This window comes from Bemisia tabaci, chromosome 6 (genome assembly GCF_918797505.1).
Source record: "Bemisia tabaci chromosome 6, PGI_BMITA_v3".
Classification (NCBI taxonomy): Eukaryota; Metazoa; Arthropoda; class Insecta; order Hemiptera; family Aleyrodidae; genus Bemisia; species Bemisia tabaci.
This window is the reverse complement of record NC_092798.1, coordinates 39,805,040-39,831,544: the sequence shown is the minus strand read 5'-3', so window position 1 is coordinate 39,831,544 and position 26,505 is coordinate 39,805,040. Positions and strand designations below refer to the sequence as shown.

Sequence of the window (26,505 nt, the reverse complement as noted above, 5' to 3'; positions counted from 1 at the left end):
AGTATCCAAATAAGAGTGCATGAATAGAATATAAATCCAATGGAGATCATAATCCAAACATTGTTTCAGTCGAGGCATCATAAATTCTCATGGAACTCGCAGGTAAAGTTTAATAGCCTGCGTTTGTAAAAGAAGCAAATAATGAAAATATACCAGCAGTAAGTTTCAACAGTCGAGCGTGCTGCCTGAAGTTTTTAGAGAAATCTGTCACCGAAAACAGCTCCAAAGTCTCAATTTCATCGAGGAGAAAATTTTCTGCTCCAAGTTTCTGAGCAATCTCCAATGCCTTCTTGATTTGCGCTCCTCTGTGGATAACTTCCTGAAGTTCACTTCCCCTGTTCAAAATTTTACAAACGCTTAATAAGTTCGATTCAAGCACCAATCACACCAGTTACTGACGAAGGATACTTCAAATATTTTTTTAAAAAAATAAATATAAAACAAGCGAAAAATTCTTATTTTTTAATTACGGCGAGGAGGAGCGATTTTTATAATTGCAATTTCGGTTCGAACGTATATTTATATGAAATGGAGCCATATGAAAATGAATTACAGGAAATGAAGCTTGCTGTCTTCATTAGTTTGCAGGCTTCTTTTTTGTTTTATTCATAATTACATTCTCATGGGATTTGGACGTCCATGTTATTTAATTTTGTCCATTCTATTTACAGTGAGGATTTAAAACAACAAGCAATTGTATACCTGAGAGTTCATACACACTGCTGATAAATATTGGCATATTTTAAGAAAACCACAGTAAAATAATTATCCCAATAATTAAATGGACTTCTTTCACACATACGAGCCGTGTAACCCTTCCTCCCTCCTTTTTACTTTTTGCAGTCCCTGTTAAGATCTTGCCAAAAACTTCCAATGTCGGGTAGTTTGTAACAGTCTGAGCACAGCGTTTAAAACAGTCCGAGTTCCTTCATTTCGGTTCAATGTACTTAAAATATTGCCACCGAGTAGGAACAGTGGTATCGAGAGAGTCTTGAAGGCGCTTTATTCTATTTGAATCGCTAATAAACGAAACGTATATTTGGAATCGAAATCTTATCTACGTAAAAAAGAGGAGGAAGAATGAAACAAATTTTAAGTTTAATATGTTTCTTAAATTAAATGTGAACTCAACTGAGGGTTCCTCTAATTTTGGAGTATAATTCAGTATCTATCAGAATATTTTGCACAAATCTTGGATCTTTAGTTGTAATTGGTCATCGTGTGGTTGGCAAAATCTCAACTGTCATAGTCAATTTCTTAGTTTCTTGAGAGAACAGAGCAACGGTATTTTGATGAAAAAATTTGGGTACAAACCTGAGGTGAGTCTCAAAATTTGGCTTTATCCACAAAGGGGTGATTCCAGTTTTTTGCTGCAGCTCCAACACCAAATTGATGTTCTCGTCCAAACCTCGGTGAAAATCCTCCAGAGACTCGCCAAATGGTGCGAAATCCGAGTCTGCAGCGGTGTAGAGTTTGATCCCTTTGAATAATCAAACATCTTGTTTATTGCACCACGAATAAAAATTGAGATTAGACAGAATTTTACACACATTATGAAGTCTTTGTTACAAACTCTTCTATGGAGCTTAGACTACTGACTTTACACCTATTAGGTAGACTTTCTCTCCTCTGAATCTCATTACTTTTCTTGGGTCCCACTTTTGATATTCAGATTTGCGGTGGATCGAATATTGGAGATTATTTACAGTAAAGATGAATTTTTTATTCTTCATTTGTTAGGAAAAATATAGCATTTTCGCTGAAAATTTGTGAAGCACATTTTGCGCGGAAATCATAGATCGACGATATTGAGGAGCTGCACGATCCACTAAAATACTAAATAATTGTTTTTTAATCAGTTTTTCAAGAGGATCCCACTTTTAAAAATGTCATTTTTCACATGATTTTCCTTACTTTTTTCCAAGGTTGAAACAAAACAGTTCAAGGTGACGTACCTAACTTCTGTCCCAGTTCAAACACACATCTGATCCTCCGTTTGTAACCATCCAAGGAATTTTGAGTTGAGTCCTCGAAAATTCTTCTAGCCCTTGGCCCTAGAAAAATGTTAAAAGATCATGACTGAAAATTCATACAAATAACGCTATCACATATCACACATCTCCTGTGTTTGTTCACTGAAAATGGGACTTCAGTGCGGAAAAAGTCAACACTTTGTGATTCATATCACTGCATAAAGGAGTATTTCAGGAACAATTTGTTGGGAAAAGTCGAAAAGTCAAAACAACCAATAGCTAAAACAGATTGAAGTTTGTAGCTGAAAATCGTAATTTGAAAAGAGAGTAATGAAACAATTTAATGTGTCATTTTGAGGGCTCAAAATTGTCCAATTATTTGCAGTTCCTCACCCCCTATAATGTCATGCAAATCAACGTAACCGTTTTTTTTTTTTTTTTTTTTTTTTTTTTTTTTAATTAGACACTATAGAGTTAATTCTATGCAATGCAGGTTCCGAGCTTTTTACTTATATTGAAAAAAAAAACAGCTTTTGCTCAAAATTCGACTTGTGCGCTGAAGACCCTTAAACGATCATTATTGAAACATTACAAAACCATATCAAGGAGACCTTGTTCACTTATTAGATATACTTTCATTAATAAATCAGGATGAATTGCATTTGGTCAAACAAATAGGGGAATGGAAAATTATTACAACAGCCTTATCATTATTAGCCGTGTACATCCACCGAGATTTACCTCGAGAATGGTACTCGTTGATGACGTGATAGAATGAAATAGCCGGACGAATCCATTCTTCTAGAGATCGGCCATGGACTTTCTCACTAGCATTGTAGTATTTAAAATTTGTCGATTGATCCACATCCAATTCTGGTCGGTACTCCGATCGGCTTACATCTGTTGGAACATTATAGATAAGATCATATGAATGATGGAACTAAATCGAATCTATAAAGACGTGAAAGAATTTGCAGGTATCAACAAATGTTGTAATACTGGTACCACGGTTAGTGAAAATCTTGAGTATTACTTTGTAGTAGCATATTTCGTCGCTCCTCTGACATATGGTCGTATATGAAGTTTCGCGTGAACCCTTTTTACATGTAAATTCATGCATCTCGGCTCTCGCGAATAGAGATACGCTCTTCCGTCAAAGGAGTGACATTAAACCAAAATCAGGATGAAAAGTGGCGCATGAGGAGCGACTGCACCAGGCACTAACACCTGACGGGCGCTAAAATGAAAGGGAAGACAAAATTGAAGAGAGTGGCTGATACCAGGTTGCCGAAGAAGGTGTTGGAGTGGGTCCCCCCAGGAAGGCGACGGAGAGGGCGTCCGGCCAAACGGTGGGTAGAAGGCATCCGTAAAGAGATTGAGAGACGCCAGCTTCCGAAGGATCTCTACCATGACAGATTCCTGTGGCGAATAGGCGACGCAAAGCGCCCTAGCGCGCCGTAAAAGCGGCTTATACATACATACAAAATATGAGGGGAAATAATTGGCGCCTGCAAACCTAAGTGGATACTTCAAGCATTGTGCAATGCGTGAAGTATCCACTTAGGTTTGTAGGCGCCAGTGAGCCTCTCGCGCTGGCAGCACGCCACTCCGCTCTGTTAGGCTTTAATATTTATACTCGCATAGTCAGTGTTTTTTAACTCATGGTTTTGAAATGTTTGCATCTCTGCATTGATTATTCTCATTTAAATTGATGAAAAAGTAAATATGTATCAATTTATCAAAGGCAAATAATAATATAATGTGTGTTTTTTTAAATATTGGTGGTTTTGTGTCAAATTGAATGATTTCCAGAGCACTTTAATTTTTTCTTTTACATTGAATCACTTACATCACATACAGTGCCTCACAGTGGATCGAGTCAATGGGAGAGTTCGGACAAAATTTAGACCCTTCAAAAGCTTTTAACTCCGTTCATACAAAACTTTGAGGTTTTAGAAGTGGTTCCATTGGTTTCCTCGTGAATTTTCCTGGTATACCTAAGCACCTCTTGAACATTAAAATGTGACGAAATATACACATCAAAATTTGCAGTTTTAGTTAAAAATACACTGGAAAAAAAACACATTGGATCTAGAGTCCAGACTCTTGAAAACAATAACAAGAAAAAATACTTTTGATTCAATCGGATTTCTGCCTGAATCAAAACTAAATCCGCTTAAATTAAGAGGCTTGATTCTTAATTTAAGCTAGCTTCTGATTGAATCAAGAGTACTTTTTCTTGTCGATATTTTTAAGAGTCTGGACTCTAGATCCGATGTGTTTTTTTTCCAGTGTATCAGTGGAAGAAACAAGGAGGAAAAATCGGGAAACAAGGCTAAAAATACACAATTAATAAAACCCGAGACGTTCCGACTCAAAACTGAGTCATTTTCAGTCGGAAACAATAAAAATTTAAAAAAAAAAAAAAAAAAAAAAAAAAAACGATGAAAAACCTGAGCCCTACATGGCGGTGGCCGGGATCTGAGAAAAAAAGAAAATTGATAACAAAAATTGATCTCTGTTTAAAATATCATGTACGACCTCTCCGATTGACTTGATCCACTGTGCGACGGAACAGCTGAAGGGACCAGACTCACCGGGGAGGAACTCCTGGAATTCGAAAGAAGTGCCGCTACTTCTCGCTGGAGTGATCTCGCGCACTGCTGGGGCAGGCTTCTGCCGCTTGGCCGCATTGTTCACGCTCGAGTAAGCTGCCATCGTCCTGCAAAAAACGCCTCCACATATGAGTTGAACCTCTCACTGAGAGAGGATGTTTGAGGTTTTTCACGATGTCCCTAATCGGCAATGGTACTGATTTACGGATATGACCTGAATTCTCAGGCGACCTCACCTTACTTAGGTAAGACAAGGTAACTTTTGAAACAAGTGCAATGACATCACCTACATTAATGCTGCCGTGCTAAGGAAGAACGCCGTATGAGCGAAGACGTTGCAAAGTTTCATCCGATAAGAACCGAATTTACTGGGAAAATTGTGGATATTATTTTCCAAAATTCTCAGAAAATTTTCTACGCAATTTATTGCAAAGTATCTGAAAATTCCAAGGAATCCTTGTTACATCCGAAAATTCGACATAAAAAAAAAAAACCAAAAAACGTACGACCTAAGCGATTTTCCCCTTGTACTATGCTTTTTCGTTACTAAAATTCACGGGAAAAAATTGAATGTCGGTTTAGCATTTATTGTATTGTTAAAAAACGTGCGACAAGTATCAAATGCTGCTTTTACATCTAAAAAAATGCTAACTCAACATTGATTTCGTTCATTTAACCGTAGACGTAGTTAACGTGGCATTTTTTTATTGTAAAATCAGCATTTATACTCGTCGCACATTTTTTTTAACATTATAAATGCTGAAGCAAAATTCAATTTATTTCCATATTGTTGAATTTCTTACCTGATTAGCTTCCAGACACTCTCTCAAAACTGTCACGCGGAGTCACCGAATCCACGAAACTGAGTCAAACAGGAGGAATCTCTCAGATGCTCTTTTATAACCTCTGGACCAAGGGCGGAACATGGCACACAAGTTGAAACCTAAAACTGCGCGTAAAGCGGGGAAGAATGGGTGCAAGCAAGTATGACTGCGAGGAATAAGTCGACATGAAAGCGGAATAGACCTGAGATAAAGTTTCTCGTCACTATTGAGTACCTCCACCGAGACCAAGGATGCATGCTGCGAATGCTGCCGTGCTAAGGAAGAACGCCGTATGAACCTTTGAGAGTTGCCAAATTTCCCCGAATAAATCGTGTATTTTTGAGGAGAGTTTTTCATATTTTTCCTTGAAATTTTCAGGTATTTTAGATTCAATTGTGAACAAAATTCTCTGAAAAACTGAAGGAAAAATATTCAGGATTTTCCCAGTAAATTCGGTTTTTATCGAAGGAAACTTGGCAACGTCGGAAGGCTTATACGGCGTTCTTCCTCAGCATGGCAGCATAGTCGTGGCTAGTTCACATAGACCTTGCTCGGGGTTATCAGATCGGAAAACCATATTTTTTCTCCCGTTTTCCTCCTGAAAGTATGCGATATATCGATTGATCTACTATTTAAACCCATGGATAAGGTTCGATAAACAGGATGTTCGCAACGAACACCTCGACTATCGATTCTTTACCGTAGCTTCAAATGGGGAATTGTAGATACTCGATCATTCACGCCTCGCTTCAGAGGATACGCCACTTATTATGGATGAGAGTAAGCTACGTATGATGGATCCAAAAATATGGTTCTTACCAGAAGATGGGAATGACAACCCTAATTTCGGTACTTCAATTTACTTAACTGAATTCTAGCTTCAATTATTGTCATCATACCAACCAGACGAGCCATCCGTTAAAAAATACTTGGAAAAGATCATACGCTTAGTTGCTTGCTTATGTATTGCATATTATGTAGTTGCCTGCTTATGTATTGTTTGCTTTGTATCTGTGCATGGATTTGGCTCGTATATCGAGATGAACTCTCGAGGCTTTTTTTCAGCTTGGTAGTTTCTTTCAGATAAAACCAGTGGCACTATCGGTGTTTTTGTGGAATTTTAAAAATACAAATGTACTTAAATCGTAAATTCGTGACGCATTCAGGAGCTCCATCGTTTACGTTTCTATCCATGCGTTCGAGTCTCTGGAAAAGAGGATTTTGGGGAGTCTTTTCGATCGCGTTACCAAGGAGAGCGGTAAATCTCGAAATTAAATTTTCAGAATCTGTGGCAGGAAGTATCGGAGCGGAAAACTTTACTAGGAGAATCTTCATCCATGCTTGGTAAAACTGTCAACAATCATCCTGATCGTCTTGATCGGATACTTGATTGGAGAGAGACTTGAGCGGCGACTTTATCGGAGACTTGATCGAACCTGACTCACCAAGATCGACTGGGCAGGAACCGAAATAGCATTGTCGGCCACAGCCGCCATCTAGAATTTTCGAATTTTAAAAATTTTACTATAAATTCGAGTTTCCCGTGTCAAAATATCTTCTGGTACCAAGATTCACTAAGATCGATCATACTGGAGCCGAAAATATCGGCATAGAATATTTTTCCTGTACATAGATTTGTTTGACAGAATATATAATTTCGGCTAGCGCATTGACTCAAACGGGACGAAGTGTAATCTTCCCTTTATCTTGTTAACACTCGAATTTTCTAAAGCCACAGAGGTTCAAAATCGGTCAATTAGGGAAGAAACGCCGATGATTTTTGCAAAACTTGCTGCACTGGAAAGTTTGGAAATTGCATATAATCTGTAGTTCTGTTTGGTATAGAAACACGTCCAAATGTATTGACGTGCTGTGAGAGAGCAACAACCACATTTCGTAATTAGACTACTTTTAACAGGTCATTTAAAAACCAACATATGTTTCATTTGTTTCCCAAGCTAAATGATCGCTTCTATGCATTGGTTAGAAATAATACATCAATATTGCAAAATGAAGTCCATATGTCCGCCACGGGTGTAAAATTTATACTCGCTTAAACGAAGGCGTTTTATATGGAAGAGATGAGCAAATACCTACCGCAGATTTATAAATGGTTCCCATTGAAGTTAGCGCCTCTTCCACAGCAGGAGATAGGTAACTCTTCGCGTACCAGTGCTGTAAATTGCATACGCTTCTAATTTAAGGCGTTTCATACTGCCTTACATGATCTTACCGTGGCGTTTTCGATGGAGGCAATATGAAAATCAGGTGTATATTTGATCCCCAAAGGAGAACTTAAATGAACGGATCTTAATTTTAAGGGTCGCATCGTCATGCCCAGATTTACTTAATTGCCACCACTGGTCCGTCAAGATTGTGCTGCCCCCACGACTTGTCCCGACTTGACCCGACTTGACCCTTTCGGCAGCGGGGTGTTTGCGACGGCGCCACAATTCCGTTTTTCTCCTCGTCCATTTTTTGCCGCCCTATTCCATGACCGAGACTGCTTGTGTATGAATTCTAGCCATGAGAGTTGCAACAGACTAAAATTGATTTGACATCCAATTTTACTTACTTTGATTATTTTATGAAACAAGGGTAATGAGTGATACTTTTCCAATTCAGTTTTGATGTAAGTGATCTTGTTTTTCTTTTGACTCGTCCAATTTGAGGTATGTGTTAAAACCAGTGGTGCGGAATACTTTGCGATGTATTGATTGATCCGTCATTTTAACCCATGAAAAGGATCGATTAACAGATCACCATAATCGATTCTTCACCACAGCTTCAAATGGAGAAATATCGATAATTGATCACTCGCGCTTCGCCACTGGTGAAAGCTTCGTGGCTACCATTAGTAACATGGGGTGGAATGTAATTATGTATTTACGGTGATTTTACACCTTACTTTGGGCTGAACCAGTCATTTAATATGGCGTGTCGATGGTGAAACTGCAAGACCGTGTGTCTCGGTTTGCGACACTGCAAAATTTCTGTTATAATTCATTTTTTTAAATGAAAAAAAAAACATCATCCATCAACCGTCATCTCTTGAATTCTTTTCTTATCTTTCATCTTTATGCGACAAATTTTCTGTAAACTTTTCAAACAATATTGTTAGTTCATATTAAACTTTGATAAATCTATTCGGAGTGAAGATTTTTAAACCCGTCGTTACGTGTTTTTGCAGTTTCACTGTCGATGCACGCCCTTCAGGAGGACATCTTTGCCCAAAGTGCAAAACCATGATCTCCGTTGCGCTGTTTCGGAACCACTCAGTCTATTCTTACCAAACGAATTGACCTGACTTTATACACAATTTTCCTCACCAAATGACAATCACATATATTTAGAAAAAATGGCCAATTTTCATGAGTAATGGAGGTGGAGCTTTTTTTTTTTTTTTAAAAAAAAACTTTTATTTGAAACCTACTTATAAGTGAGCATAGAAGCAATAGCATGAGATGCCACTCTGACTGACTGAAGGATGTGTGAGTGATTGTTTCATTCTCATGGAGGATAAAAATAAAGAAATTTGTGCACAATATTTGAGGAATTATTTGTAAGAATTGTCTGAACACCCCTCCCCGTTCGTGATGAGAAAAATATTCGGGAAAGCGTTATTCTTCGTGATTTTAAAGAATGGCTTACGAGTAGACCCCTCCACCGGGACATTTTTCATTGACGATGGTCTCTTCCCAATCTTAGAGTAATCCGAGGAAATTACTGACCGAAAATGTTGGGGGCTGCCCACCATCTCCTATTACACTCACAAGGGCATAAATTGGGCGGGCGTAACAACAAAAAATAAAACAGACACTTTATTTCACCACACACCAACTTGACATAAATAGGGTTCTTATACAATGGTAGAAAGTAGAATACTTATTTAACATCTATGAATAAAGAGAGCTTTTTATAGCATCAGTAACAGAGAACTGACATTTATGTTCAACACTGGCTTCGGGAACGACTCGATACGTGTTTCGACACATCAGACGGATGATAAATGGCTTGATCAAATCGGGAGCATCGCAAATACATAACCACATCGATAAAATAGCACATGCCACGTTCACACAGTCGAGCGGCGCCTTCAATTGAATCGGATGCAATAGTGGTATCACAGAAAGGCAACCCAGTGGAATAGTTTATTCTTGGCTCGAGTATCGATTCAACGTTAATGATCAAATATTCTCTAGTTGCCCTCTTTTGGGCTGACACCGTTGGTCATGTAAAAAGCCACAATGCAAGAAAAGTACAAACTTTTAAAATCTAGACTGCATTGCGATTTCACAAACTCTTTCAACGCGTAAAAGAGTTGAATTCGCAAAAGGAGGTACATCTTGTCCCCGATTGAAAAATGACATTTTGTTAATGTTAATTCACACCATGAACTGTCTCTGAGAAAGGGAATCTTTCCCGAAGCGTGAATCTTTACCATGTTGACAGATTTTTACTTAGTAGTGTAAGTCAGTTTCTTTAGTTTCTACAAAGTCAGGATGGGTGGGACCGAATATAGTTAACAAAAGGCAACAGATACAATAAAATAAACATCGATTTACAAAAATAATAACAAACAAAATTAGTTCAGAAGAACCTTGTAACGAATCGGGGTTGGATATCACCCTATATTATGCGCGAAGACAATTCTTTTATTATTTTGTTAAAGAAAACATTTGAAAGAGAAAGAGAGGAATCATAATTAGAGAAAAGAAAATGGGAAAGTAGTAGGATCAGAATCACACAGTTAATATTCGGAGTAAACTGGGGAACGTGTAGAGGCATGATTAACAAAGGAAACCTACTATGTAGAAAATTGCTTAGGAAGATATAAAATAGAGGGATCAGTTTTAGAAAAATAACATGGAAGAGTCAGGTGAAAAGGGGGAAAGACACCATAGTTGGACGTATCTCTGCCAAACGGAAATATGTGCATTAAACCGTGAGCTCTATTATGCATATGTTCTTATGGGTCTCAGAGCTCATGTCTTAATGAACATAGTCCTGTTTGGCAGAAATACATCCAGTTGAGAGTAAGGGGACTTACAGAGTAATAAAAGAAAAGAGATAACAGTTTCGACAAAATTGGTCAGTTAAAATCCCTGCAAATCCTGGGGGGGGGGGGGAGTTGGGGAGTTGTATGAAATAGATGAGATCAGGGCTGCCAAGTTGCGTACAACACCACCTACTATATTGATGAAACAGAGATTAGGATAGCACAGCAATCTAGCAACACTGGACTTGATAATCGTATAAACCCGACACAGCAAAGTAGCAACATTCACTAGGTAGTTAAAAGGTTCATATTAGGTACATTTGACAGCAGTGACGTTACTGGAAACTTCTGTACACTTCTTTCTCTATCGAAGATTAATCATTTTGATTGAATCGTAAGAAAGGGAGAGAAATAAGGAGATTCCAGCCCTGACACTTGCTGATATCGAGGAGGAATTGAATGAGGCACGAAAAAGAACTCTATCTTCGTGATAGTCGACTGAGGTCACGAGCGAGAAGTTTCTAGAGTAAAAACTTCTATTGCCTAAAAAGAATACACGTTGGGGAGCAAAGGCTCTGGCAAAATACATCGAATCAGTTCAGGGTCCATTCAAATGCGGGCCAAGCACATGTTTACCCTCAGGGTTAAGACGCGTCACACGAAGGAATTTATGTTCAAGGAAACATGTTAAATTGATCACTTAAGCTGGCACTGAGAGATAGTTAATTAAGAAATAATACTTTAAAAATTAAGGTGTCAATTTTTGGACTCTCTCCAATTTAATTATGAATCCTCTTGCCATTTATGTTTAGAAAAAATTGGAGGAACGACCTTTTTTTGTATGTTCCAAACAAGATGCGAAATTATTAAAGAGTTTTTTTTTCTTTCTTTTTACAAAATTCATCATATTAATGTGCGAAACTTGCCAAACTGGAAAAATACACAAGAACCTTTTCGTGAGACGTAAGACTTGCCTCCCCTCAAATCAATTCCTGGTCAACATCAATAGCGCGTAAACCAACTGTAGACAAGGTACTTGAGCAACGAACTTAATAAAGAGGTATCATATTCTTCTATCGGTCGATGGAGGAATAGGAGAATTCGTAAGAATTTCTCTGCAAGAATTTGTGAGTCTTCGACGTATACCGATAGTACACAAACTCAGAAAAGTTGACTTAGGTACAGTCAAAATACGTATACGAGCGAATTGTACAAAAGTGCGTCATTATCTAACGTAACATTGATCAACACATAAAGTTAAGATACTTCTGAGACAATTAAATCGAAATCGTTTAATGGAATGAGCAGAAACGGTGAAATAGTTGTAGGAAGTTGGTCGTTTGTTGATGGTCAGTCTTTTCGACTGTGACGTCATCTTTCGACCGAGAACGAGACCTCACTTCTTACCACCTGAAACATTTTGAAAATACGAGTTAGATGAGGTTCTGAGGATGTGTATCACATTATGTGATCAGGGTCATCGTATAATGAGACATTTTATCTTATAAACCACTGTTAAAAAATTATTCTTACATGTTCATACAAAAATTAATTTTTCTTTATTTAAGAGAAATGATCACATAATGTGTGACCGTCTACAAAAAAAGACTCCTTGGGCTTTATTTTAATAAAGGATAGTCAATACTGCTCTTACATAGTTTCTTTCCTTAGGATGGCATCATATGGTTTACATAGCGCTTACAGATGGTCAAAGGAGGCCACTAACATACCATCATAGAAAGACCAATTTTTCATGAAGTTTTGCCTCAATCCAACCGTTTACTTTATGAATAGATCCTCCCAAGAAATTGCAATGATTTGCCACCGCAAAAAATGTAAGATGCGACTGAAATTACACTGTAGGTTTTGGAAATTTTAAGATAGGTTCCTGCTCACCGTAAAGTTTGTGATTAAAAAATCATTCCTGCCTTCGGTACACGTTTTTTTCCCACTGGAAAATGTAAATTACCTTGAATCATCGTGTAACTTCTAGTAAGGATCTATTGCCAAAATTGAATTGTTGAAGTTTACTGAAGGTTCTTAAAAAATGCCCTTTTCATGATTCAGGGTGTCCTAAAACCTCCCGCAATTTTGGTGTAAACCACTATTAGACCCTCGTCAGGGAATGACCTGTTTGGGGAACGGAATAAGGCTCAAAAGAACACAAAATTAGGAATTATTTTACATTTAAAAAAAGAAAAAGAAACCTCATTTACGCTCAATAGCTCTCCTTTGGAAAAGGAACATTAGTCTACAAAAGCATTTTTTCTCAGGGGACGAGTTTGGGCAAGTTTAATCAGACAGTCAGAATTTCAATTATCGACGTGACACCATCTAAAAAGATGATATTCAAGCGGTGTGGTTCGTTTCTGTGTCAATCAAGTGTAAAAAATTACCATTCAACAATTTTGGATCACACACATGACTAAAGAGAATTTAAAATAGCTTTTCCTCAGAACTAGGTTTTTGAACAGCGAACTTCGAACCGCCATAACTCCGATCTGACTCGACATTTGTAGAGGTTATAGTGACAACATGTTTGTAAAACAGTTTTCTAAGCTTTGGTGCCAGTGGCTCAATTTTAAGTTTCTTGACTCTTGCGTTCTTTTTTCAGTAGATTGTTACAGATTTATTATTTACTTTTGTATATAATGCAATGAAATATTCTGCATTACTGTGTCCAAGCAAACTCAGTTTGTTCATTTACCAAGAATGAAACAATGAGGTAAAATAATCATTCAAATATTCATATAAGGTCTACACTATTTTGCGGGGAGATAAAGCCCAAAAATTTTTGGATTTTGACCTAAATCGTGTAGAACCAGCCCTATTTTAGAACCTTGTCATATACTGCCGTGCTAAGGAAAAACGCCGTACGAACATTCGAGAGTTGCCAGATTTCCCAAAATTGATCATGTATTTTTGAGGAACGTTATGAATATTTTTCCTTAAAATCTTCTGGTATTTTAGATCGAAAACGATGTCGTCCAGGGCCGGATTCACCTACTTGTCGCCCACGGGCCGCCTGTATTTTGCCACCCCCTTCTCATTCGTTTTGAAACTCGATAAAAACCATCAAGTGAACGTGCCAGCGGGGGAAGGGTGCATAAGACGCATTTACTCGTGTTGAACACATTTTTTGGGAAAGCCCTGTCAACACTACTAGCAAAAGTTCACGGAACTTTGCGCGAATGTTAAGTTTCGTAAACCTATCTCTGTGTGGACAAGGCCCTCCATGTTTGGCGCAAAGCGTGAAGTATTCAGACAGTCTTGTAGGCGCTATGCGTTTCACGCCGCGCCGACCGCTGCTGAACGCACTGTATTGGACGCAATGCGTGAAGTGATCACGCAGTCTTGTAGGCGCTATCCGTTTCACGCTGACCGCAATGACCGCACTGTGTTTGATGCAATGCAAGAAGTATTCGTGCAGTCTTGTAGGCGCTAATGTGTGTTACATGCTGATCGCCGCGCCGAGGGCTTTTCATCTCAAGTCCTCTTTATTATTTATCTTATCTTATTATCTTATCACCTCCATCCTCTCTCTAAGTCGCGCCGTTCCAGGCCAAATTGCGTGTTTGGTTTTTCTATTAACTCGACTAATTGAAGGTACTGTCTCTTGTATCACTAAGAGACGAAAAAATTAGAAATTACTATATTCTCAGTAAATGAGAGATTTTGTCGCCTTTCCTCGTTTGTAATTTGTTGTCAAAATTTGCGATTTTTTTATACCTGCACTTAAAAAAATCGCAAATTTTTGCCGCCCCTTAGATTTGCCACCATGGGCCGCGGCCCATGTGGCCACCCCCTTAATCCGGCCCTGATGTCGTCTGAAAAATTTGAAGCAAAACATTCAAGAATTTTCCGGTGAATTCGGTTTTTATCGAGGGAAAACTTTCAACGCCTGAAGGCTCATACAACGTTTTTCCTTACCAAAGCAGCATACTGTTTAGGCCACATTTTAGTGTTTCTTTCCAAGAAACATTTTCAATGCTAAAACTGGTTTTGAAAATACACCCACCTTTCTTTCCTCCTCCTTTATCACCTCCGCCTCCTTTTCCTTTATCACCTCCTTTGTTCCCTCCGCCACCGCCGCCACCACCGCCACCGCCACCGGCTGCTTTTTTCTGGAAACAGAAATTTGAAAAATCAAAATCGAAAATGTTGATGAAACAGAAAATAGTTTGAAAGTATCTTACACTAGGACTGATCATTTGAATTAAACTTAAAATATTTACGCACAGTGGCCTTAAAATTTCGATGTGTAATTTTGCATACTAATTGGACTACATTTTGCAATTTGGACCTATAAATTCCTGCCCAGTTTTAATACAACGTATGTGCCATTAGTTTTCCTATGCACATAAGTGTTTTTTCAGATGAGCCAGAATTTATAGGTCCAAATTGCAAAATGCAGTCCAATTGGTCCAAGATAACTATGCTGCCGTACTAAGGAAAGGACGCCGTATGAACATTCGAGTGTTGCTGGATTTCCTTCGATAAAATGTCCATTTTTGAGGAAAGTTATGAATATTTTTCCTTGACATTTTTAGGAACTTTCAGTGAAATTAGAAACAACGTTATCCGAAAAATTGGAAGAAACAGTCTTACAAGTTTATCAGAAAATTCGTGTTTTAGAAATGGAAATTTGGCAACGTCTGAAGGTTCATACGGCATTTTCGCTTAGCACGGTAGTATGGTCCGAAGTTCCAAAATAATATCAGCGGTGCCTCTTTGTACAGAAATCAAAAGGCGTGCAAAAAGCAAGACGGACTATGAGGGAAAAAAACCGTAATACGGCTTCATCTGTTTGAATATAATCTATTTGTTGCTATTTCTAGCAGTGTTTTCTACCGTCAAAAGTATAGGAAACGTGAGCAGTTTTGCTGCCCTCTGAATAATCGATTTTTTTTCCGAGGTGCGCATCCTTTAATATGCGGCACTGAAATCCATAGTATCGAGATGTCTGTAACAACATTACGTCTGTCGACAAAGATCTAACCGGGTAAATCGCTACGAGAGCGAGGCAAACCAATATGCGCCTTCAATTTGTTGTATATGCTACACGGACATCCATGAGGCTTTAATAATTGTATCATAGCGCCTTCATTTTATTTCACCAACAGTATGGAGATTCATCCGGCAGGGATGGTTGCAAACGAGCGATACGCAGTCTTCCTGTCTCATGCCGTTTCTCTTTTTAAAGAAGACGAAATATGATGTTTTACCCTTCAACCAGACTTAAACAACATGTTTATGGAAAAATTTAATAATTTTTAAAGAAAAATGAAAAAAGTTAAAAAAGTTAAAAAATTTTCTGGACAACGCAGCGCTACGATTCAATTATCGTTGAAACTATGAAAACGGGAATCTCGGTTTACGATGCTACAGACTTCCTGTCATACCGACTTTTTTTTAAAGATCAAAATACTCAACATCAATTCTTGAAAAAGTCCCTGATTCTTATTATTATTCGTGTGAAGAATATTCTGTAATTCAAAAAATAGAGTAGGTTTGTTCTCCTTTGCTTTAATTAAATGGGAGCAGAGATTTCAAACCGGCAACGAAACTCACGTTTTTGCAGTTTCATCGGCAATAATATTCTTTGATAAGTGAGATGGATTAATACAGGGTGTCCCAGGATTAAGTACGAATATTGAAAGAGCCGATTCTTTGGGTCAAAAAAGAGGTTTTTGTATTATAGCTTTTCTTCTAAAAATGCTTTCCCTGGGGGCCACGGCGCTCCAAAGTTGGAGAAAAAACAATCGTTTTTTTAACACTGTGACAATGCTTATGAACCGACCAACATTAATGAAAATTGGTGTCGGGGGGTAATTTTTAGCGTTCTTTTCATTGCTGACCTCAGAATGAGGGAAAACTCATTTTGAAGGGGGGTTTAGGGGGATGCCGAACCTGAAAGTGGCCAAAATGAATGTTTTTAGCGGAAAAAATTGATTTTTGACGGCACCACAAGATTCAGTGTTGAAATATATTGAAAAAATGTCGCCTGCGTGTTTTCGCTATGACTCATCGTTTTCGAGATAATAGGGACTAATAGGGGATAATACGAGCCTATAACAGGGGGGTAGTGGGGCCCCCAGGGAATGCGTTTTAGGGAAATAAGTTATACCACAAAAACGTCTTCTTATGACACAAAGAATCGACTCCTTCAATATTCGTACTTAATCCTGGTACACCCTGTATATTCATAAAGTTCACGCATCTACAGCCAAAGTGAGGCGAGAATCGCGGTAGAGGATTCATCGCGGATTTTAGCGCTAAATCCGAAAATGCAATCTGTTCTCCCCGTTATGCAGCAGCGATTCTTGAATGTTGGATGACATTCTCTGAGAGACAGGTGCATGATAGAAAAAATACGGTTGTCACTTTCTGACTTTAAGCTAGAAATCCGTGAGAGATCGCGTACCCTGATCTTTGCCTCATTCTGGCTGCAGACATGTGGGGTTTTTTTTCGTTGAACCGTTGTGAAAAATTTGCAACCTTTACATTGAATCTTAAAACTATCATCACTCTTTATGAAATGGATCGTATTCGATACAACGAACAGGTTAGATTGTGTCGATGTTGATTGGTTCAACATGTAGACATAGCCTCAAAAGTAAATTGAGCATTGACGGATACAGCAAATTGGCAACATTGTCTTTCCTCCATATGAACCTATGGAAATGTATCGATTCTTGGAGGAGCCAGGTGCTCCAAAAAGAATCGATTATTTAGCATAGGTTCAAATGGAGGCAATTCATTGTTGCCGAATTGCTAAATCCGCCTCTGAAATTGAGTAATCTGAGGGAATGGGTTTCTTGTGATAGATTTTTGACTCTAATGAGTATAAAAGGGCAATGAAAAGTGAAATTGTTAGGCATTCATAGCTTTTCTCACTTGAGTCCGAAAATTTTTGTCTAAGGATATATTCTATTTTTTTTTTTTTTTTTTAATGAAATGAAACATCGAACCACTATCGAATACGATCGAAGCAAGCTTGCAGTTCGGCCGCTCAATAAATTAATCCACGTCGATTCCGCTCTAAAATATAGGATTTAATTCAGGTCATAGTCTCCACGATCGCACAGCCTAGGTGAGAGCGGAAGACTGTGTATCGATCAGCTCCGTATTTCAATTCGCAGAAAATTATTAAAACCGTTTCGCGCTTCCGTTAATATTCGCCTCATTCCTTTTCCCGCTATCAGGAGACAAGCAGAGCAGGTGTCACTTCCTCAATAGCTGTATTGATTATTGATTCTCGGCCTGACGCCACCGTGAGCTCAAATTGTCGAGGAGATTGGATTGGAGTTAGCTCGAGTCACCTTAGAATTATTCCTGCATCGCACTTCAAATTCTCGAATGAAATTTCCTCCATCCTTTCAACCTACGTTCGAACCGTTTGCTTCAGGAGGAACAGGGCGACTCCTCGCGCGGATAAGGTCAATCAGACTTCATTTCTTCGATAATTAATTTTCCGACGATAATATTGAGGACATGTAGATATTCACACCACGGAAACAAGTGACTTGATTTAAACAGAAATTAGGGTCTTGGAGGGAAAGGCGCGTAATTGCAGTTTTGCTATCCTCATGGTGGGAAGAAAGTTCAAACTGACTTTTTGATGCTTAAAAATTGGAATTTGGGAGGAAACTTTTCACAGAACATGCATTAAAACTAGATTTACTTCAAATTGTTAATGCCTCAATCTTTTCAAAAATGCACTAATGCGCCTTGTCCTTCAAGCCCCTCAAATATTCTTATATTTGCTTCTGCAAAGATTCTTGAGAATTGAAAAGAAAATCGCTCAAGTCAAAGGAAAACCTGCCCAATTCACGCGATTTTACTCTTAGTTTAAGATGACATCTTTTTGTTTGCGAATTTTGAGAATATTTCCGATCGCATCGAGACATTTTTTTAAGTGTAAAGCAGGTTGCGTTAAGTGTCGCAGAACTACTATATTACTTTATGAGAAAAAAAATAATAAATTTGTACTTACATCACCGCCTTTTCCACCGCCGCCGCCTCCACCTCCGCCACCACCTATTCACAAAATAATCATTAATAATAAACTTGATTCCCAAAAATTTGGAATAAAAATGCCGCACAAAGTAGTGTTTTTCAAGGCATTTGTACGTAGCTTTGAATAATTTATTGATAAATATTATGAATATAAATTTTTCTTTAATATAATTTAAGTAGTTATCTGCATTGGCGGATCCAGCGATTCGGCAACATCGGATTTCCTCCATTTAAACCTATGAAAATGTATCGATTCTTGGAAAGGTCAGGTGTTCCGACAAGAATAGATTATTTAGCATAGGTGTAAATGGAGGAAATTCGGTGTTGCCAAATTGCTGAATCCGCCTCTGGTTATCTGTATGTACATATCGATGGCCAAAGTGCCATTCAAGTACCTTCGTTTGCGACGTTGCAGACTTTCTGTCAGTCTTTATTCTTTCTTTGGAAAGCTAGTCAACTTAATTTCTTGAAAACTTCCTTGATTTTCTTCCATATCGGCGAAATATTCCGTACTAATTTTAGCTGTAAAATGGGAGCAAAGATTTTGCAACACCGCAACGAACATTCGCGGTTTCGCAATTTAGCCATCAATATGTAATGACCAAATATATTTCGGACCACGAAGGCGTAATCTTTACTCAGCAATTTGTGTCGAATTGGGTTGAGAAATCGGATTTCAAGTATTCCTAAAGAAACTATTTCGTATGCTAAAGCATGCGATGTGAACAATCATCTTTTCCTTTTCATTCCAACAAAAGGCGTTAATTTGCATTATAATTTGGCGATTTCCCGCCACAACTGTGGCTAATTCATTTGGAATGTTTTCCCCCCGTGCGTTTTGGAACCGCTTTCAATCAGCAATAACTCTCGGTATACTATGCAATTTTAGGCAGTTTTTTGTCCCGCAATGCTCATAGAGCACAGATCTCTAAAGGAACAATTCGTAAAGCGTAACTCAATTTCCAGTTTCTGTGAGCCGAGGTTTTATTAACCCCCTGAAGTTTGAGAGGCTCGGAGGACAAGGCGCATAAGTGCGATTTTGCTATTTCGAGAAATACGTGTTTGAAGTTTCGAAATTACATGCAGCCTTATGGCGGAAAGATAGTCCAAACTGACTTTTTAGTGCTTAAAAAGTAGAGTTTGGGAACGAATTTTTTTAAAGAATATGCACTGAGACTATTTTCTTTTGAAATCATTGATATCTCAATTTTTCAAAAAACTGCACTTATGCGCCTTGTCCTCCAAGTCCCTCAATTATTGGTCTGATTCTGTTGTTTGTAGAGTCTAAGTTCGAATTGGAACTTTGTCGTCGCGAACAAGCCTCGGGTTTACAATCTAGCGTATGTAGTTGAACCAAGCGCGATGCGCCGTTAAGTAAGATCTACGTCACACCAGCTCGCAGTGCCAAAATAAATGATTCACCCTTGACAATGCTTGTCTGTCAGGGCTGAGCATAGAATTAAACTTCCTCGTTTAAGACGGTAACGACTCGCATTTGCCGATAACAAAATATGATTTTTGATACCCTCAAATGACAAATTGAAATCAAAATGCCAATTTTTCGGTCACATTTAGGACCGTCCGCAGGGAGAGATCATATCGCTGAAAAGCTCAAGCTTTTGACATTGCTATCATTGTTGTAAGTGGTAACTGGGTAGCGGGATATTTTGTAAACATTTCCTACCAAAAAATTCCCAGAGAAGTCAAACGGAACCGAAGTTACGCAGGATTGACCTTAGCTGATAAAAAAATGTCGTTTTAATGTAAAGCAATTGAAAGTTGACGGCTAGGATTGAGGCTCAACGTCGGATTATAATACAAATGTGTGTGCACTCTTGTTATTTTGATGGATTAGGTATACCGATCGGCAGGTATTCTTTGGGATACCGCGGAGTTTTCCGTTGAATACTCAAATGCTTGTTTTCCACCCCGATTCCCAAAAATCGCTCTACTGAAAAGTAGCCCTTAAAGAGGTCCGTTTCTCTACGGACGTCCGAATTGAAAAATGGATCCCCAGATGAGACAAAATTTAATGAGCAATCGCGAATGACAAATTTTGAACATGGGTTTCGCTGAAGTTTCAAATATTTTAAAAGATGTTTCCACAACATTTTGAAAGATACATATGCAGTTAAGAGTCAAAGAAACGTAACTAATAGTGTAAGTAATTTAGTTGAATACAGCATCGCTCTTCCGACATAAGTTTGGAAGGCAAAGAGTTAGGTGTGCACATATGATAGTTTCTCTTCTTAAAAAGCATCATGACTGATAGCGTGACAATTTATAGTTAATTAAGAAAGGGGTTTCCATTTACACCATCCCGGTTAAAAAAAACTCCAACATCCCGGGTTTCCATTTATTTAAAATAAAAGAAGAGAGACACGGAGAAAAAAGGAGTGTAAAGAGGGAAAAGAAAGCAAGAAGGAAAAAATAATTAAACGGGGTCCAAACACAATCACACGTACAGTCCAGTCGTCCGTTGAAACGGAAGTATATGTCAGGAAATCTACATTGCCTTAAACCGAGATAGTCTCGCCGAAGCTATGTAGCAGCATGATTATGGATGGAAAAATCAAAATTTTTGTGCTAATTTTTATGTCAAAATCACGCCGTTTACTTCATAGTTTACACTTTTCCCTCGTCATTTATAGTGAAATTTGACAACCGGGATGAAAGGGTATGTTAATCCTGTAAAATTTACGATTCCTGCAAAGATTCATACCATCGGTCGGCAGAGACGCTGAAGTTTACGAATGCATCCGATTGAAAGGACACGCGATCACAAATAGACGAGTTTAAATCAAAAGGAAGTGTCTTTATTGTGACATAGGCCCTGAGACCCATATGATTACATGCATGACAAGAGCCATTTCCAAATAAAGCTGGCTCCTTTCGATTTAAGTACTCCCAAATTTGACGTAAAATATGTATCTGCGCTGAGTAAGCTTTATGGGTATGGGTCTGCGGAGGCAGCGGGTGATCCTTCTTCCCTAAATCCCCCTCCCCCCTTTCTGACCCTTTCATTGTAAATGAGGTAATCATGACGTCACTATTTTTGCGGATGAGCATTGAATTGTTTATATACTTTAGTTCGCGCGTGCCGATTATCATTTCCGTGACAAACAACGAATTTGTATACCTTCTGCAATGGGGAAAGATGGTGGGGACGAATATGAGTAAAAGTTTTGTACTGAAATTCTGTATACGATCGTTCTTCATGTGATTTTGGCGCGTATACGTAGTATACCGCCTTTGCGATCGTTTCGAACCCTGCTCGATACAATAACCGAGTCCCTTAGTTCCTTACCGAAAAGTGACTACCGCGAACTTCTGAGATTTTCCAAAGCGTGCAAAAAGTTTATTTATCCATCAATAATTATGATTTAAAGTTGTTTCTCATTCTGGGGGTCTCTAGTTTATGTGCAGTGAATACCAAGAGTCTACGTTACTTGGTTTTTTTAAAAAAAGCCTAAGAATGCGACGCGCTGATTTAAAATATGCATATATAAGAAGAATCAAGCGAATTGATTCGAGGATGGCTGAGCAGGTCGGCACTCTCGGAATGAGAATTTAACTCCTCCGTTTTGTTCAAAACGTTGCTTTGACAGATCTGTAACCTCGGTTATACTTTTCAAAAGTTGGTACCCGTGCTCTGATAGTGCAATCTGTGTAAGTGCAATCTGTGAGGAGCCTCGAGACTCATTAGACCATTAGCTAAACGTGGCTCATACAGGAATCCACTTACCCTTCTCTTCCCCACGCTCCTGCTCACTGCGTCGGCGTCTCGACGAACAATAGCTAATGACGGTCGCCAAGCGACGATCCTCAGCCCCTCGCCCAATTACTTACGCTTCATTAACCATTTCACCGTCACGCTAGGATTCGTCCAATTTTCAAAAAAAATTGTTTCGCGAGTTTTTAGCAATTTTTTCCTTCCTCTCCGTTAAAACACGAATTAAAAGAGGTCTCATTCATAAAAATCGGCCAAATAGAAGAGAAGTTACAGTATTCGAAATCCGAAGAAATCAACAAAACTTCTCCAAACAAAAAATAAAATGAAGGGGGAAAAAAGAAATGTATAAATTACAATTTAATATGATTGACCTCAGAATGTGACAAGCAATTCAATTATAAAAAGGAGAAAAAATTGAGTGAAATTACAAAAAATTAGCCTCTTGCACGGGGCTTCCTTGTATGAGTTTTGACCTGAAGACAAGTAAATCCCGTTATATTATTAAAACGAAATTGACTCCATAGTTTAATGCCCTAGTTTCTTGAATACAATTATTTTAAGCACTCGAAAATTTATACCAGCAATTTTACCCATGGGGTGATTTCCTAAGAGCTGATAATATCACGAATTTCTCATAGAGCCCTTCAAAAATGGCTTGCTTTTTGGGCAGCCGATTCGGCCATCAAACCGGAGTTTAAATGGAAGCTGATTACAACACAAAGCTCTGAGAAAAATTTTGAGATGAGTATAGGAACGGTTTGTAAATTACGAGGAGATGCGAGCATTCTGTTCAGCATATCGATACATAAGTATTTTCACACGTAGAATTTAATTTTCACGTCAGGGAGTCGACATATTTTGATTTTTTCCTATTTTATACGGAAAATTTATGGTTTTTCGGATTGAAATTACTAACAATTGTTTCATGAAAAATGAATGCACCCAAAATGACTATAGCATTTTGACTTTCACATACGTGCACTCACTAAATAGATTGGTAAATTCAAAGAGTGGGTACATCGACCTGGTATATCAAGTTTCTGCGATTTTTTACGGCAAATCGGTAGATTTTCGGGATGTGGATTGCTTACATTCAATTCATGAATGAATAAAGCATGGACATGGTTGAGCTTCTTTGCATGAAAAGGCGTTTAAAATAACAAAATCAAGACATATTTAATACAATTGCATTTATATCGAGTCAATTTCTTTTCAATAATATAACGGGATTTATAATACCGGTGATTTGGGTATTTTAGCCCCAAAATACCTTTAAATCGACTTTATCTTCTAGGAGTTCGACAGAATTTTTCCTTTCTTCGCTTAAATTTTTCCGTAGCACTTTTCTTCAAGAATCTGATAAGATTTTGCTTGAGGCAGATCAAAAAACTTAAATTTGTTCGAATAGCTTTCTAGATTCACAATACACGGTCTCGTCAAGGTGCGTCGTTGACCTTGCAGTGTTGGATCGTGAATTCTCTTGTTGTGCTGCTTGCCTTTTTTGAAATCTCTGTAAATGAAAACTAAAGGGTTTGATATGTGCGAGTTAATGACGCGCCTTATCAACACATTGTGTTGGAGTTCACTGCTTGTTTTTAACTTACGGATAAAACAGAGACTTTTCGTGAAGGACCATTTTCACACATAAAAAAGTTTAGACTTATTCATGATTTTTTTTTTTTTTTTTTTTTTTTATCAACTATAGAGTTTACGGGCGATCGGTTAAAATTTGACTTGGTTGATTCCAATGGTGAGAATGTCATAGAAATGGGGGAAGTAAAAGAAGTCAGAATTCACCTTTAATTTTAGCCTTTTCCTCTTCTCTGCAATCTTTGATGAATTATTTAAGTGAGTTTCAATTGAGTTTCGTGAGTTTCAAAAGCTCTGTCACTAATTCATTCTCTTCCAGGAAAATAACAAAAGCTTCTAAAAACTTATTTAAAAACTATGCAAACTTTTGCGCATTTAAAATCGCTGGTCTTAAAATAAAATTAATCGAGAAGATGGCAGTATCGAAAAATTAGACACGAGTTTTTTGTTGTCGCCATCGACGAATATCTCGGTTGAATTGCAAAAATAAAAATACAAGATAAAATAGAAAAGGAGAGGAAAAACAGAAAATTGTCGGTAAAAATATAAATAAAGAAATCCCGTGTGTGATGTTTCAAAATTTCTACTCAGATTTTGATTTATCATAAAATAATTATCAGCAAATTTTCTACAGATGCAAGAAGAACTCACGAGAAATTTTGTATAAATTCCCCTCAATCATCCCTCAAAAAAATCAAATGTGGCAGAAAAAAATGTCGCAAATCGAGTTTCGTGGTTTTACAGTTTCAATATCAGAATTTTGAGGAATGATAGAAATAATAATGACAGCCCTAGAAGTTGGTTGAAAAAGGAGGGAAATAATGGCATGTATTAAAAAACGGCACTTTTTTAAATATTAAAGAAAAAAAGGGAAAAAAGTGGAGGAATATGAAAACATCTATTTCCGGGCAAACTTGACGTCATGTAATGCTCTGCCGAGCGTGACGTCATATGCAGGCTCAAAAGAGCGGGAAAGAATCTCTTGAGAGTGGAGGGGGAGCAAAATCTTACGGGTCGCCACTCAATCTGTACTAATCCCGAAAACATCTTATACACCAATTATGAATAAAACAACTAAACTCTATTTAATTTTTCTAAGCGCAGTATCTAGAAAATATAATATTGTAATAGTTTGAATTACACTACAATAAACCTTAGTAAAATGCACTGTAATTGAAAAATCAGCGAAAAATAACTAGCGCTCAAATTATGTCGTTTCATCCACAGAAAAATATTCAACACACAGGAGATTAACGTACGGGAATCATGCAGTGCCTTGGATAGGGAATTCAAGGGTGCGTTGTGAGATTCACCCTTGGGTTGCATCATGACGCGTAGAAGGATCTTTCGGAACTTCCTGGACGCTTTCCTCTGGGATACTGACTTTCATGCTGAGAGGGTCGTTCTAAGAAGGGCGAGTTCGGAAAGGAGGCGACGAAAAAGGGTGAAAAAAAAGTAATTACCTTTTCCTTTACCCATGGTCGAGGTTGATGGATAGTCGTCGGGCTTTGATACGTAGCAAAATCAATATGAGGCGCGCGGCAGTCGGGGAGTATTTTAAGCTGGCTCGCGCTTGACGACTGCACCGCTGCACTCGGGAGCAGCACCGGGCTGGGTCACGTGATTTCAGCTGCATGCGAATTTCAGCGTTTCAGCACACGGCGCGACGGGCGCGTTGCCGGGCCAAAAATACGCGCGACCGTGGGTGGGTTTCGCGACCGAGGACGCGACGCTTGTGGTTCATGACCAAACGGGGTTGTCAGAGTAGGTCGTGTTTTTCCGGGGATGAGGGGTCTGGTTTTTATGCAGCCGATAGAGAATTTGCAGGTGCACTGAAAAAAAAGTAGCTTGGATCAAGCATGATAATTCTTGAATTTGCCGCCAAGAATTTTCTTTATCTTGCTTTAAGCTGACTTTTTCTTGATTCAAGAAAAATAATGCTTGGGTTCAGCAAAAAAGTAGCTTATATTAACCAGCAAAATTCTTGATTTAAGAAGAAATACTTCTTGGCGGCAAATTTAAGATTCTTTTTTTTCCAGTGTGTCTGAAATTTGATGGATTTCGTGTTCAAGTGGAAACTGCTGAGTGAACTGAACACGAGGATACCCTTGGTTCATCAATTGAACAATAGACCATTAGACAAGGTACGAATTTCAGCATTTTAATTCATGTGTCTTAACCAAAATTTCACGTAAAACACGATACGCACAACGAAAATTACTGGAATCAATACCTTACGAAGATATTTAATGATTCTTCGTGCGTGAATTCAAACCACCCGCTCATGAAAACTCAATGCTCTGCGTGATTCATATCGCGCGCTAAACGTTATCATGGCAGTCTCTGCGATATAAAAATCTGGCAACCTCGATCTTGACGCTTTGGCTCAGCTGTAGCAAATTGCTTATAGTTTGAACAACACATGGTGGGAAATGAGCATTGCTCGATTGAGAAGGTTGCTGAAACCGTTGTTGTGCTTGATTTGACTTACGGAGAGCTTTGAGTTCCTTCTGAGCGGGCAGTTCAAATTCCTCGTAACCAATGTGTAATAAAAACGTTAATATCTTTGTTAAGAGTTGGATTTATAGTAATTTTCGTTGTGTGAATCGTGTTTTACGTGAAATTCTGGTTAAGAAACATGTATCAGATTGCTTAAATTCGTACTGCCTTTCAATAGCCCTGAAATTTTCTGAATGATTGGAACAAGACATTAAGAATGTTGAAAGTTTTCAAGAAAATTCGTACTTTAAAA

At 38.2% G+C, this 26,505-nt stretch overlaps 2 protein-coding genes across 2 annotated transcripts in view; both read right to left on the bottom strand.

Moving 5' to 3' along the window:
- LOC109036450 (xylose isomerase) overlaps positions 1 to 5,549 on the bottom strand; it is a 45,792-nt gene extending 40,243 nt beyond the window's left edge. Inside the window, exons 1-6 of the mRNA XM_019050669.2 lie at positions 5,392 to 5,549; positions 4,571 to 4,695; positions 2,715 to 2,873; positions 1,956 to 2,054; positions 1,315 to 1,480; positions 154 to 335 (exon numbers count right to left, since the gene is read on the bottom strand). Of these exons, the coding sequence (XP_018906214.2) occupies positions 154 to 335; positions 1,315 to 1,480; positions 1,956 to 2,054; positions 2,715 to 2,873; positions 4,571 to 4,691 (727 nt within the window). The 5' untranslated portion in view covers positions 4,692 to 4,695; positions 5,392 to 5,549. The remainder of the gene's footprint in view (positions 1 to 153; positions 336 to 1,314; positions 1,481 to 1,955; positions 2,055 to 2,714; positions 2,874 to 4,570; positions 4,696 to 5,391) is intronic.
- A 3,669-nt stretch (positions 5,550 to 9,218) lies between these two features.
- On the bottom strand, positions 9,219 to 25,342 carry LOC109036504 (uncharacterized). The gene is made up of 4 exons (XM_019050769.2): positions 25,217 to 25,342; positions 18,408 to 18,451; positions 14,430 to 14,535; positions 9,219 to 11,821 (listed from the first exon to the last, which is right to left on the bottom strand). The coding sequence occupies exons 1-4, from the start codon at positions 25,230 to 25,232 to the stop codon at positions 11,808 to 11,810; spliced, it is 180 nt and encodes a 59-aa protein (XP_018906314.1). The 5' UTR covers positions 25,233 to 25,342; the 3' UTR covers positions 9,219 to 11,807.
- Between the last annotated feature and the right edge of the window lie 1,163 nt (positions 25,343 to 26,505).

Excerpts from the sequence above, each read along its gene's own strand:
- LOC109036504 (XM_019050769.2), bottom strand. Across the intron at positions 14,536-18,407 it reads GCGGTGGAAAAGGCGGTGAT|AAAAAAGCAGCCGGTGGCGG; the intron begins GTAAGTACAAAT and ends TTCTGTTTCCAG.